Source organism: Salmo trutta, chromosome 7, assembly GCF_901001165.1.
Source record: "Salmo trutta chromosome 7, fSalTru1.1, whole genome shotgun sequence".
Taxonomy (NCBI): Eukaryota; Metazoa; Chordata; class Actinopteri; order Salmoniformes; family Salmonidae; genus Salmo; species Salmo trutta.
The window spans coordinates 5,764,125-5,779,685 of record NC_042963.1 but is presented as its reverse complement, the minus strand read 5'-3'; the positions used below and the strand labels follow the sequence as shown (position 1 = coordinate 5,779,685).

The 15,561-nt window shown below is 41.1% G+C and overlaps 1 protein-coding gene across 2 annotated transcripts in view; it reads right to left on the bottom strand.

The window, feature by feature from the left end:
• Positions 1-21: 21 nt before the first annotated feature.
• The window catches only part of LOC115196791 (N-terminal EF-hand calcium-binding protein 2-like), a 131,579-nt gene continuing 116,039 nt past the window's right edge, over positions 22-15,561 (bottom strand). For both annotated transcript variants that reach the window (XM_029757701.1, XM_029757702.1), the window contains 4 exons: positions 7,039-7,151; positions 3,501-3,578; positions 2,823-2,914; positions 22-2,434 (listed from right to left, as the gene is read on the bottom strand). In XM_029757701.1, the coding sequence (XP_029613561.1) occupies positions 2,406-2,434; positions 2,823-2,914; positions 3,501-3,578; positions 7,039-7,151 (312 nt within the window). In that variant the 3' untranslated portion in view covers positions 22-2,405. The remainder of the gene's footprint in view (positions 2,435-2,822; positions 2,915-3,500; positions 3,579-7,038; positions 7,152-15,561) is intronic.

Here is a 15,561-nt window from a genome sequence, read left to right as displayed (position 1 = left end):
GTAAAGCAATGAAGCAACAGATTCATGGTGTATTTCCATTTTATTGAGTTTTATCATTCTACATTATCTAGAATTTCAACAGTTTTAAGACTAAATATAGTACTTGCATCCCTGCAATAAGTCTCTACACTCAGAGAGAAAGCCATTTTACTGAAACATACATAAGTATAAGAATTAGTATTTCTTTAAACACTGCCATAAAAGTGAATGTTCATTCTCTATGCCATTTTCTATTCATATATATATATATATATTTGTTTTGTCTGTCCTTTTTATAGGAATACTATAAAAGAAAAATAAGAAATCCACAAAACCCAGTGAAAGTAGCATGGCTAAATACTAAAGCAAATAAGTTACTGGACATTCATTTTAACATGCACTCAAGAGATGGGGAGAAAAAATGTGGTTGCACAGTTTAGGGAACAGCCAGGAATGTTACAGAAATAGAATTGGCATTTTTTGACTGGCTCTGACCTGTTAATACAGAACCCAACGGAAGCTACGGATAGAAAACCATTCCAGTAGAATTTCCCCACATAAGTCTATGTCAACAAGGGAGCCATGCTCTTGCTCTGTAATACTGATATAGGCTAATATGAAGCCCAAGGTGTGCTATTTATTAATATCACGGGTGTATTAACGCGGAGAAGTCCAGGGTTCTCTCAAAGAAAAGTGCAATGTGGCTTAGCACCAGAGATGGGACTGGACATGTGTTCATTTCAGTGGTCCTAGTTATGATCAAAGCCAAGTAAACAAAGTTTGTGTTTTTACAGTGAACAAGGACAGTCTTTGTTATTACTTACATGTAATTATCTGAGATGATAATCTTATCCTGGGGAGTGAGGGTTTGATATCCCCCAATTGGTTAAGGACAAGCTTGCCACCACCATGTGCTTACAGGACAAACTAAGAAATTCAATGGAGAAGTGGGTGAACGATTCCAACCTCTAAAGGTAGATCAAGATGAGTGATTCATACATTATTGTTTATAGATAAAACACTTTTATTGAGATCATTTGTAATACACTCATATGTTAAATATATGTAATTGCTATATTTCATTAATTTACATTGTGCTTTTCGACTGGGTCTGTTGGATCATGTTGATTTCAGGTTGTTGGAGTTGGACAAACTGGTCATGCTCCTAGATGTGCACAAGAGGTTCTTCAACTGGGTTGGTGGGTGAACATTCTGATATATTTTCTGTTACTATCATTTGCTTGATGGGCATGTGAAACATCTCCTTTTTGCTCAATTGCAATGAACATTGTGATTGTAATATGTGGCTGTGCGTTAGATGTTTAAAATCAAATTACTCTGTGTTTATGGGAGGGCCGTGGCTGCGGATCCGACTTATCCCAGATCTTTATTCCCTCGACTAAAGGTTCTAAAGATTCTGTGCATGTGTGTATTCTCTACTTTATGCACAGTCTCTGTAGGCTATGCTACAGTTAACACCATCTGCTCTAAAATTTCCTCACTCTATGTCATTCATAACAACACTATAACTCAAGATCTAAATGCATATCCCCATGAAACTGATTGCGATCAAATGGTTGGTATGCAGATGCTGCATGGACGTTACACCAGTAAAACTTGACAAATGATCATCAGTGAGAAATGTGAAGGTAAGGAGACCACAAAAATGAGTGCGCGAACTAGAGGTAAAGAAACACGCCCAGAAGCTTCGGAACTAAAGGTCCTGAGAGAGAAAAAAGATCCTGTGAAAATTCGGATCTGCAGCCACTCCGTTATTGGAAATCCTACAACCTCAACCATATGCTGATGTTTAAGGCTTGAGATTAGTTGTTCAAAAGGGAAACTGTCTGCAGCAAACCACACGTTTTGCTGCTTTTGTTGTAACCGCTTCTTCTGAAGAATTTTGCACTGTACCACTAAAGACGTCAATACAAATATAATTATAATAGAACATGTTTTCATATAATTTTACTAGACTTTCACAGCTAATATATCCATTGCTGATTCATACAAGTACTCTTAACACACAAAAAAAATAACCTTCACAGCTTGATAGAGATGAATGTTGAGGGCTCTATTACTCTGTCATTAGCAGCAGCAGCAGGTTCATGTCTTTTAGTCAAAATTGATGACATGCACTAGAGCCTCAAAAGCAGGTTAACTGTTCACCTCATTTCTACAATGACTTGAGGGTGAACGATACAATGAACAAATGTATTGGATGGCGGTAATCTCGCTTTAATGCACTGTTTAATATTCACTGCAATTGATGCCTTCCTTTTTGTCTCAATATCAAACAGACACTGTGTAAACATGTACTTACAAAAGAGAGAAAGAGGGATTGTGGGGGTGAGAGTGAGGTAAAGGGGTATGTGGGAGCTAAGGATGGGGGTGTTGTGGACTTAGGCGATGCGTCCCCATCCCCATCAGTCTCTGCTCAGGCTGCACCAGGCGGCTGCAGGGAGAGAGAGCGAGGGGGAGTTCAGTTAGACAAGCAGCTCAGGAATAGATCAATCATTTACAACACTTTCACATTCAGGTCTAGTGTTTCTCTGCTCAATGTGATAATACAATGATGATACACTGCATAATATAATTCATTTAGAATGTCATACATTTTCAGGTTTGCCTGAGGTAAGTCTATGACATACATTTATACCAATAACAATAAGTAAATATAATAAATATCAGGGTATGTGTTTTCCCTGACTGCTCTACTTCAAACAGTTCTCTCCCCCAGTAGGTTCCATCGCCATCAGGGCTCCCCATCCCAGATACACGGCACTATGCCAGCATTACGCAGGGGATTGTGCTCTATGCCAGCTCTCTCTCAGGAGACTAACCTGGCACAGCAACAGTGGACACAGCCTCAGGCTGGCACAGAGTGTCAACTTTAACATGTTGAAAGGCCTTGAAGGATGCAGCCTGGAGGTGCCTGAGGACAGAGGTGGAGGGCATGAGATCACATATAAATACAGACTCGCACACCCATGCATGCAGACGCATACACGCTCACTCCTTCAGTTCTCCTACGCCCCACAGATGATATTGTGATTGTGAACAGTAAAATATGAATCGAGAACTTGAAAGATAGAGACTCGTTACAGCCTCAGCACATCCCCCAAAACATCAATAAGTCATTATAGTATGTCAGCCTTATTCAGTGACTATAGCTGTAGATAGGTTCCTGCTGTGATAGAGCTCTGTACCTCTGGAGTCTGCTTAACCAAAGTCTGACTCCAGATGTTAGCTTTGTATGAACATAAAAAAAAACACTAAGCAATGACAGCTCTTCTGTAATCATCTACCCAATTGTGTAAAGAAATACACATATCTCATATGAGACCTGTGCTTACAAAATAGTAGACTCCAACATATCAAATTATTGTGCATTATTGATTCCATATTTGCTGGAAATTGTACCTATGGGGATTATAAGAAGACCAAGGGGTGAAGGGGGTGTGGGGGGAGGGAGGGATCCGTAGGTGAGAAGTCAAATGAGGCACAATTCTAGAACTTACTTTTTCCACTCCTCCTCTCCATCCCAGAACTCATACACCACGAAGGAGAGCCCATCTGGCAGCCTCACTGCAGTCACACTGAAGAAGAAAGGAATACAAAGAGAGAGAGAGAGTAAGACACTGGCAAGTCAATAATGGCCAGTGGACATTGGAGAACTCTAAAATATTTGAATAAAAACAGTGAATTGCCAATAAGCTTACGCAGACCGATGTCAGAGAGTGATGTGTGGTAGTTGAGCACAGAAACACTTTCACACCACATAAACCATAATAATAGAAACCCATAGTCAACCATTATAGTAGAAGCCCATAGTCACTTGACTTCAGCTCCATTCACTCCCACGCATAATCCTCCACCGGAGGGCAGTAGTGGTTCAGACGGCTGACCTGTGTCTCAGGGGTTTAGTGCAGTAGAAGACTTCTACTGTATGAGCTGGGTTTTATGTTTCCTTCCATCACAGTGGAGCTCGCAACTGGAGAGACTCATGACACATCTTATTGACCTGCTGAATGCTTCCATTACAGCTGACAGCTCTCTGTCTGAGGTTACATCTAGATCAGACCACCACTGCGTTGTTTCATTTGACGGGCCGCTGCTGTGCGAGGCCCCACAATCACATTCTTTAAACCGAAAATAAACATGTCCAAGTCAATGTGTGTCCATCTAAAAGAAAGATGTGCACAAGGGGAGGGTGTTTGAGTGTGTCTGTGCATCCACACATGTGCTTCCTTCCCATAAAAAGGAGAATGTATTCTTATGGCATAATTTGCAGGATGTGTTAGTACCATGTAGAAGCACTTAAAGGAACCAATAGTAGAGACATGAGGGAGGAACATAAAGTTTCAGACTTAAATAGTGGTAATGTGAGAAAGAAAGAGAGAAAGAAAACAGTCTATTCACAGTACTGAGTCAGAGCCCAATTCCTCAGTGATCAATTATTCACCATCCCTATGTGTATTATGATGAGACTACAAAATGTTGATGACAGCATCCAGCCTATTTTCTGGACTTGGCTCCAGGGAGTCGCTCTGAAACCGACTGTAGAGGAACTTGTCCTTTTGAACTGAGTCTTAAACACCCTCGGCATGAGAATCTGCTGCTACATTGATAGGAAAGAAGATACATTTGTGCTACAGGCAGCAGCAGTAATAGTGGATATACATGTCATCTTCTCTACAAATCAGCTCTTTCCTTGCTATGACAGCAGTGCTCTAAAGCATATTTGAAGGTTGTGCAGTAGGCTGCCGCACATTACCTCAGCTCAGAGCAAGAAGATCTGAGAGGCTCTGTCCACCTAAATCCAGGTTTCTCTAATCTGCTCAGCCCTATTTTCCATTTCATCATCCCTTGTCACATGGAGATTCCTCCTGGTTGATGATGGTTGTGGAGAGGCAGAGGACAACAGTGTGTTAAACAGGTTTATCCAGTCTGATTGCCTCTTCAGTCGCCAGCACATCCATTCTCTGCCAGATGCTCCCTCAACCATCCATAACCTGTACACACCAGTACTCAGAGGCGCTCTGTCTCTCCCTATCTGTAATGTTGACTTATTCGTCCATTATTTTCTAATATCTATTCATGCTCTCTCTGAGTTTCCTCCCCAAGCCTTCCTGCCATTATACTTTGAGATGAGATTAGTACCTTGCGGAGCAAAGGTACTAATAAGCATTACAGACAAAATAGTGACAAAATAAGCATTACAGATGTCGGATCTTAATTTGATCACCCTGTTGCAGGAGTACTTTACTTTTAAAACTTGTAGTGTATTTGAGTTTTAAAAAGGCTTCTGAAGTTTGTAATTTCCACTTTGAAATTACAGACTTTATTTTCCCTTTTGAAAAATGAATCAACCCCTACAAAAATGTATTATAATCCACATAATAATTCACATTTCTTGTTGCTTCAGGATTTTTTTCCTGCTGTATCAAATTAAGATCCTCCATCTGTATGAAGGCATGGCCCATCATGCCAGAGACAAATGTGAGGATTTGTAAAGGCATGACACAATCACAACAGGGTTAACAAAGAAATGTGTCAGGGCATCTGTCTCACAATATTAAGTTGTATATTGAAGATTGGTAAAGTACTTGAGCATGGTCAGTAGATAACATTGGCAATCAGTGCTGTTTATGATGAGGGAGGACCATTTGTTTTTCATGAGCATGACCTTATTTCTATTACAGCATATTGGATGACTGTCATTCATATTCCATTCACCCAGTTCAATGTAACATCGATAGGTTTAGGCTACGTCATGATAGTACAATAGTCCCTGTACCCATCATGAGGTTGCTACAACCTAGCCTAAGAATGAAGTTTACAACGTAGGGTCGAGAGAAAAATGTGATGACAGTGACACATAGACAGACAGTGACACATTCAATACTGCCTTGCACACTCTTGCCTGCATCTAGCTTATCTAGGGTGTAATCATTCGTCAGTTGCAAACAAGAGTTTCTATTGGACAAATCCACCTTTTCCCTTTGTTTGTGGACTTCAATGAACAACACATCATCTGTGTGTGACCAGGCAAATAAAATGTTTCTAGCCAAACCATGTCATAACCGCTACACACAGCCTACATATTATCTAAAGTAACGTCCTAGTCAACATAGCTAATAGAACTAATGTGTTAGTAAACCCGCTACAATCATGCAATAACGTTACAGTGTATAGTCAGTAAGCAGTTACACCGGCAATAAATTAATAAATCCAAAAGCTTACCTTGACTTGGAAGAGTTCCAGTGTTGGATAGTCACAGCCATCTAGCTAACATAGCATCCCTCTGTTTGAGCCGGGTGTTTGAGTAACTAAACTTGCCAGCTGCATTTGCTAGCTAAGTAAGTGAAACTGAAAGTGAAAAAAAGACAAAATCTCTCCCTCTTGCTTCTCCATCATTTTTGAATAAACTCATTTATTCAACTATTGTCTTTGAGTCAACTACTCACCACATTGTATGCACTGCAGTGCTAGCTAACGGTGCTTTCAGTACTAGATTAATTCTCTGATCCTTTGATTGGGTGGACAACATGTCAGTTCATGCTGCAAGAGCTCTGAAAGGTTGGAGGACGTCTTCCGGAAGTTGTCATAATTACTGTGTAAGTCTATGGAAGGGGGTGAGAACCAAGAGCCTCCTAGGTTTTGTATTGAAGTCAATGTACCAAGAGGAGGAAGGAAGCTTGCTGTCCTCCGGCTACACCATGGTGCTACCCGACAGAGTGCTGTTGAGGCTACTGAAGACCTTCATTGCAAAACAGTGTGTTTTAATCAATTATTTGGTGCCGTGAATATATTTAGTATAGTTTAATCTAAAAAGGATAACCTTTTCAATGTTTTACTTTTTTTTTAAATGAAATTCACTGAGGAGGTTGGTCCTCCCCTTCCACCTCTGAAGAGCCTCCACTGGTAGATAACCAGTTAGGTTGTGAATACATCAGCCAGGTAGAAAAACACACACAGTGGACAAATGGTCACGAAAGGTATTGTGTGAGATGGACAATAAAAGATACACAGATAAAGTTAAATAGGTGGACTCACTGGAAGCAGTCTCTTTCAGCAGAGACATTCTTCAGGTACTGCTTCAGGGCCTCACAGAATTCTCCCAGCTGCTTCTGGGATACCGTCATCTCCTGGCGAATCAGATACAGGGACTGGACAGAAAGAAATACAGAAGTGAAAAGCGAGGGGTTGAGAAAAAGAGTGAGATAAAAGCAGAAAAATAGGTAATGAAATCCATTTGATCATGTGATGGGGGCTCCTGGTTTAGCATGTGAGTGGAGAAGAAGCTTATGGACGAGGCTTGTACGCATTAGTTAAATTTGCCACATTTTTACTTTGCATTCCACTTTCTTACATATCAGATTTGATTGATGAGTTCGTAAGTTACCTTTTTGATTCAAATGTCACACAATCTGAGGAGCAGAAGACCTCTAACTAACATTTCAACCGTGATGGCAAACGTGAATGGTAATGGCGCCAACTCCAGTCCAAACGTTACGGATTCTCATGTGGTCACACTCCACACAGATCGTCAGAACCTCCGTACGGTTCTGGTCTCGGAAATTACAGCTACCATTGCCACCCAGCTCAAAACTGCCATTGATGCTGCTCTGGCCACCCTTCTCCACCGTCCTGGATGGTGTCCGCGCCACTGCAGATGAACGACTTGGCAGCTTTGAACATGACCTGTGTGACTACAGTGACCTCATAGTAGCCCTTGAGAAAACGGTCACCCGTCTGAGCTCCCCGAAAACCAAAAGCTGATTGACAAGACCGATGACCTGGAATCCCTTTCTCGCCATTGCAATCTTTGGGTTGTTGGTATACCAGAGAAACTTGAAGGAGGGGACTCAGTTAAGTGATTGGATTTTTATTTTGTTTGTGTGTGACGAAAACGATTAGTGATTAAGGCAGTAGCCTAACCTAGCTTGTTAACGTTAGCTAGCTACTACTAGTGGATATTATTTTAGCTAAAAGTAATCTATAGAGATTTGAAACAATTTGCTATCATGTCTAAGAGACAAAAGCTATCAGGAAGCGGAGATTAAAAAAAAACAAAAAAACAATGACAAAAGAGGCACAATCTCAAACCAAAGACAAATTCGCTGGTGAAATTGATCAGCGTGCAGCAATGTCCATCAGCTGGTGTGGAGAATGACAAGCCTACTAGGACAGGCCATTCATTCGCCGAGAATGACGAGCCCCAGTTCGCTGATCCTAGCAGCGAAGAGGGCAAACCGGAGGAGTCCGAGCCATGCACTTCCACCAATGATTAAAGCTCTCTGGCTGGACAAGAACAGGTGGTCGCACCAGGCCTAGCCACACCTCCAAACAATGCCGGCGAAGACCCTACTATCTTGGACCCAGATTCAGATTCGTCGCTCCCCGTCCCAGATGACAGTGGTGGTGCTGCTGCTAAATCCGAACTCCCAGACAAAGAAACATAAAAGATCCCGGTGAGTGGCCAAAATATAGGAATGGATCTTTAAGGGATATGTTAGTGCAGGCTGGGCCACATCAGGATAAGGAGGGGAATTTCCCAAGAGATGAGGGACAATGAAAGTTTTCTGTGGCCCACTACAATAGGAGGATGGAGAATTGGGAGAGACCAAGGCTTGTCTATTCCAAGCAAAACGATGCAGCCTCCTGTTTTTGCTGCAAACCTTTTTCACACTAGTGCAAATCTGCACTGGTCAGGGATGGAACCAGGGACTGGAAGAATCTGTGCCACCTCCTCAGCTCGCATGAGAAGTCGCATGACCACCTAGATAGTTTCCAGAGGTGGAAGGAGCTGGAGATCAGGCTGGTGTCCAAGCAAAATCAGATGATTTGATTTCAGGACCATGTACAGCTCCCGAGAGAAAACACATCAGCACCACAACAGAGGAAAGCGGAAACTCTAGGTGGAGACAAAATAAATAAATGTTGAAATTGATGTTGGGCATTTAGATGCACTATTGTAAAGTGGCTGTTCCACTGGATATCATAAGGTGAATCCACCAATTTGTAAGTCGCTCTGGATAAGAGCGTCTGCTAAATGACTTAAATGTAAATGTAAATGTAAGTTCATGTCAGACTTCTTCGCGGAGGTGCTGTGTCCTGCCATAGTTCATCACCCCCGAAGCTGGACAGAGCCCATTGGCCCCTCCCCAGCGGGCGGAGACGACAAGCTACAGTTTGACTCCCACGAGGATGCCCAGCGTTGGTTCGACAGTCACTTCTGAGCCGTTTCTTGGATCTATGTCCTACTCTTTTCCAGTTAGCTTGCATAACCTAGCCTACCCTCCAAGTCGAAGGTAAGTTTTGATTTTTATGGCAGGGACTTTTTCCCCCTGTTGCCATTCCTTTTCTACTCTGCAGAAACACTATTGAACTCTGATAAAAATGACTAATACTGTCTTGTGTGGTTGTTATTTAAGCTACACGTTTGGGAGGTCCTTTTTATTTGTCTAGATGGCTAGCGTAGCAATGCATGGCTACAATTCCAGGCTTTTGCAGAGCTTTCCTAGATTTTTGATCTAGATACTTACTGAAGGACTTTTCACCACATTATTACACCCCATTGATCATTCGTACATGTACAGACATTCTGCCCCTTTTCTTTTTTGTAACAGGGTAACATACTGCGGGACACTTATTTGGCCATCTTTAAGACACATTGCACATGTTGCACTGATTGAAGACTCCCTGAGTCAGGACAGTTTCGTTTTACTGTTATGGTGTTTTCTGACTTTGTTTTGGTCATCTGTTGACCTACTTTACCATTTTGTGAATGCCTTTTCAAATGTATTTCACTACTCGTGCTATGGAGCCTCTCCGCGTTAGGAAAGGAAGGGTTTCTGTTTATATGTACCGAAGCTGTGCAAACGTCAACCTGCTGTCTCCATTCGCTGGGGAAGGAGACTTTGGATTTGGGTAGGAGGGGGAGTGACCTTTTTTGGTCCTATTTAAAGAAATTGTTTTAAATATGAGCTTTTTTCATCAGTTTTCTCTGTTATTTTTGCAAATACTTGGTTTGTTTTCACACCTTTTTCCTTTCAATATTGTAGATGGTTAACAATGCTAATAATAGAACTATAGGTAGACCTAATCCGAGAACGTTTTCATCCTGGAATACTAAGAACAATCCTGTCAATCCTGTCAAGAGTCTTCTCCCATTTGAAAAAGCTAAAAGGTATTTTTTACAAGAGACCCATTTATGCATTAAAGATCATTCAAGGCTACAAAACTCCAGGTTTAGTCAGGTTTTCCACTCAGACTTTAACTCCAAAGCCAGAGGTGTTGCAATTTTGGTTAGTAAAATAATACATTTCTCTACTACTAATGTTATTTCAGACAGTAATGGGAGATCATAACTGGCACCATTTGGCACACACCTGTAGTATTGGTCAATATATATGCTCCCAGTTTTGATGATGTTGAATTTGCCAATGGGTTGCTGGGGAAAATCTCTTCTCTGACCACCCATCTTTTGATATTTGGTGGGGATCTGAATTTTGTTATTAGACCGGCTTTAGACCGCTCAAACCCCAGAACTATGTATCCTTCTGCCATGTCAAAGTCCTTCTCAGATTTTATGGTTCAGAATGGGTGTACAGATCCCTGGAGATTTCAAAATCCCCAGGCAAGAGATTATTCTTTCTTTTCACATGTACGCCATTCTTTTTCTCATATTGACTATTTCTTTATTGATCATAAGTTACTTCCAAATGTCACCTCTTCTGAATATTTATCCATTGTAATTTCTGACCATAGACCTTTAGCCCTCGACATAGTCCTCTCAGGACAAACTTCGATTCTCTTCTCAGGTCTGATGCAGACTTCTGTAACGTTATCTCCACTTCTATTGATCATTTTCTCTTTTCCAATCAGACAAGCTCAACCTCTCATTCTCTCTTATGGGAATCACTTAAGGCCTATCTTAGAGGAGAAATAATTTCTTATTCTTCTCATTTAAACAATGTAGACCATCAATATGATCTGACGCCATCCCAAGAGCTACATAAGCAACGCTTGAACCTACAATCTGAATTCAGTCTCTTGTTCACTACAGATGCAGAACGGTTACTATTGCATTCACGTGGTATCTACTATGAACATGGCGACAGGGCAAGTCGTCTGCTCGCTACTACCCGTCTGATTCACCAAATTAATGATTCCTCTCATAACTTGATTTCTGATCTTACGGGGATAAATGACACCTTCAAATATTTCTACTCCTCCCTGTATACGTCTGAGTATACGTCTGAATTTCCATCAGATACTGCCAATATGACTACATTTTTGGGTGAACTGGAGACTCCCACAGTTGAGGCTGAAACTGCTGATGACCTTGATTCTCCTCTCAGCCTTGAAGAAGTTATTCAGTCTATCAAGTCAATGCAGAGCAGCAAAGCTTCAGGAACTGATGGGTTTCCAACTGAGTTCTTTAAGAAATTCCATACCAAGTTAGCCCCTTTACTTTTATCTATGTATAACGAGTCACTTGAACGTGGCTCACTGCCACCTACCCTAACACAGGCTTCAATAGCGCTTCTCCTTAAGAAGGGGAAAGACGCCACTTCCTGTTCTTCATTTAGGCTCCTAAGCCTCCTTAATGTGGATGTAAAGGTGCTTCAGAAGGTGAAAGCGAGGCATCTGGAAGTAGTCTTACCAGGACTCATATCACAGGAACAAACCAGATTATAAAGGACAGATATTGTAACGCCCTGGCCATAGAGAGGGTTTTTTGTTCTTTATTTTGGTTAGGCCAGGGTGTTACATTGGGTGGACGTTCTATGTTCGTTTTCTAGGTTTTTTGTATTTCTTTGTTTTGGGCCATGTGTGGCTCCCAATCAGGCACAGCTGAAGTTCGTTGTTGCTGATTGGGAGTCACACATAAGGAGCATGTTTTTCCTTTGGGTTTTGTGGGTAATTGTTTCTGTTGAGTGTTTTGCACCTGACAGGACTGTTTGGCTGTCAGTTTTCTTGTTTTGTTTTGTGTAGTGTTCTTTATTAAATTAAAATCATGATGAACACTAACTCCGCTGCGCCTTGGTCTACTCTCTCTCCCGACAGCCGTTACAGATATTCATTTTTTTTTTCTATTTGGACGCTGTTTAACATAATTTATTCTAAACAATTTTTCAACTCCCCTGAGGTGGCAATCTCCCTAGACGCAGAGAAGGCATTTGACAGAATTGAATTATAGTACCTATTTGCTTTCTTAAAAAAAATTGTATTTGGGGACAAAGTTAGCTCATGGATCCATCTCTTGTCTGTACCAATGACACCTGTTCTGATTATTTTTCCCTGGAACATGGGACACGCCAAGGCTGCCCATCTTCCTCTTAGTTATTTGCTGTCACCATTGAGCCCCTTTCAGTAGCTTTACGGGCATCCACCTCTTTCCAATATGTAACACAGGAAGGAGTTGAACATAGGTTATCATTATATGCAGATGATTTGTTTCTCTATGTAAATAACCCTGTAACCTGTTTACCTTCTATCCTTTCTATTCTGGAGAACTTTGTCTCTTTCTCCGGTTACAAGCTGAATCTCCAGAAAAGTGAGTGCTTCCAAATCAATCCAGCACGCTACAGCTCCAGCAGAAAGACTTGCTTTTCAGCTTAGCCACTCTGGTTTCAAATACCTTGGAGTGAACGTAACTCGTTCATTACATGCTCTTTTTTCTGCAAACCTTGCTCCCTTCCTTACGCAAATGAAATATGATTTTCAGAGATGGGGTAGCTTACCACTATCACTTATAGGAAGGATTAATGCTGTAAAAAGGAAACATTTACCCAAATTCCCAAATTCCTATTTCAATCGATTCCATTGTTTTTATCAAAGTTTAAAAAAAAGTTTACCACATTTAGTTACCACATTTATCTGGGGAGGAAAGGTACCCAGAGTCAGGAGATTTTTGCTTCAGAGATGCAAGTTTAGTGGAGGGCTTGCACTACCCAACTTGTTATACTATTACTGGGCAACCAACTTTCATAAATGGCTATTCTGGTTACATGCTCCAGATACCCCATGGTGCCACCTAGAGGCACATTCTTGTATTTCTGCTTCTCTTCATGCTTTTCTCTGCTCTTCTCTCCCAGCATCCCCTTCTCGCTATACTGGCAATCCAGCAGTACTTTCCACAATTAAGATTTGGTACCAGTTTCGACGGCATTTTAATTCTCCTCTGCGTCTACTATGGATCCTATTGATAAGAATCACTTATTCCCCGCTTCCCTAATAGATAATAGCTTTACTTGTCCAGTGAGAGAAAGCATTAAGTCCTTCCAAGACTTATCGTGAATTGATTTTTCTAGTTTTCCCAACCTGGTCTCTAAATACTCTTTGCCTCCATCTCACTTTTTCCGTTACCTTCAAATTAGGCATTGTGTCTCCTCCCAATTTTCTGGCTTCCCTGCTCCAACCCCTTGCCAACCCTGGGATGAAATATTGACTCTATTACCTCGACAGAAAGCAGTAATTTCTCAGATCTATCTGTGTATTATGTCATTGGACAAACACTCCACCAACAAAACTAAAACTGCTTGGGAATGGGAAATGGGTGTTGAATTTACACAGGAGTGGTGGGATGAGACGATTGATAGAGTACGCTCCACTACATCTTGTGCTCGTCTTGGTCTAAAACAATTTAAGGTTTTACAGAGTGCATTTTTCCAAATCCAGATCGTCTGAAATATATCCAAATGTAAATGATGAGTGTGATAGATGTCATGTCTCACCATGACATCTATCACAGGGAATCGAGGTGGGTGGACTGAGGTAGCGTGGATAGGTAGGGAAGGGACTTGGGTGGTTGGGGGTGGATGTGTTGTGTGGAGGGAGGAAGAGAGGGTTGCTGGAATATGGTAAAATCTTTGGTGTACATTTTGTAAAACTTGAATAAAAATATATATAAAAATAAAAAAATACAATGTGATGGGAATGCTCTATGTGTCACGCCCTGACCATAGAGAGCCTTTTTATTCTCTATTTTGGTTAGGTCGGGGTGTGACTAGGGGGCGGGGTGTTTCTATCTAGACGTTCTGTTTCTATGTTGGCCTGGTATGGTTCCCAATCAGAGGCAGCTGTTTATTGTTGTCTCTGATTGGGGATCATATTTAGGCAGCCATTTCCCCACTATGTTTTGTGGGATCTTGTTTGTGTATTGTTGCCTTGAGCACTGCATAGCGTCACGTTCGTTTTTGTTCTGTATTGTTTTTTGCAGGTTCACGTAATAAAGATGATGAACCCAAACCACGCTGTATTTTGGTCCAATTCTTACAACAACAGCTGTGACACTATGGCAGGGATCATCAACTAGACTCAGCCGTGGAGCCGATTCTTTTTTCTTGAGCGGATGGTCGGGGGGCCGGAACATAATTACTAGTAATTTGTAGACTGCAATTTTACAGCAAGAAGCCCAAACATATAATGTTTTACTAAAACATAGTAATTTCAAACCTTGCTTACATTTATATATTCACATCTCTCTATTATGTGTGGGAATACTTGGGAACAGATTTCCAAAATGTAAATCATTTGGAGCTCATTCTCTGGTGTTTTTACATTATTTCCCATCTAACAATGAAAATACATTTTAAAAACAATATATTATTATTTTATTTTTTTCGCTCTGAAAACTTGGGGGGGCAAATAAAACCCCCCAGTGGGCCAAATTCCTCCCACGAGCCACCAGTTGGGGAACCCTGCTCTACGGAGTGCTTGCAGTGTCCTGTATAGCCATGGTATAGACCCTTTTTCAGTACGTGACACACTGACGTCACGCACAGATGCGTGCGACTCTTGGCGGCAGTAAGAAAGCCATCACCATCTGTGAAAACCACTTTTTGGGGTTTCCATATGCATAAAAGGATGTTTTGATTCTTGCTTGAACAGTCGCTAAGATAACATTTGGTTGTGATCTTTGCAAAATAATTATTTTGGATGCAGCAGTTGTTAGTTAGAACCAAGCCTTAACCCTAAATCCTAATTTTGCATAACCCTAATCCTAATCTTGGCATAACCCTAACTCTAGCTTCATGTCCACTTCCCTGTTCAACCCTAACCCTCAATCACAACCCTAAACCTAGATTCATGTCCACATCCTGGTTCAACACTAACCCTAGCCTCAACCACAACCCTAAGTCCTGCGCCAACTCCTGTCATTAAATCATGTTCTTTCTGTTTGAAAAAAGTATAATTTATATAATATACTGTATGTATTTATGTCACTGATTCGGTGATTGCTATACAATACATGAATTTAAATGATGCCTAACATTATTCTGATATGTGACATAGAGACTGTGACAACGCAATCAAACTGCTTAAATCTACAGTTGTTTGTTTTTCTTCATTATTTAGCTAGCAGCTGAGTCCAACATGTAGTGCTTCAGCGGGTGGGAAAGATAAAAACTAATTGAAGCCATTAGAAACTCCTGTCTGACAGGACCATTCCAAACCACAGTTATCATCCCCTCTGGGCCAGGGCAATAAATGGGCAAAAAACTGATAATAAACTCAAAACTCAATCAGAAACAGTAAATTACCCATCTTACCTCAAACCAGAGCAAT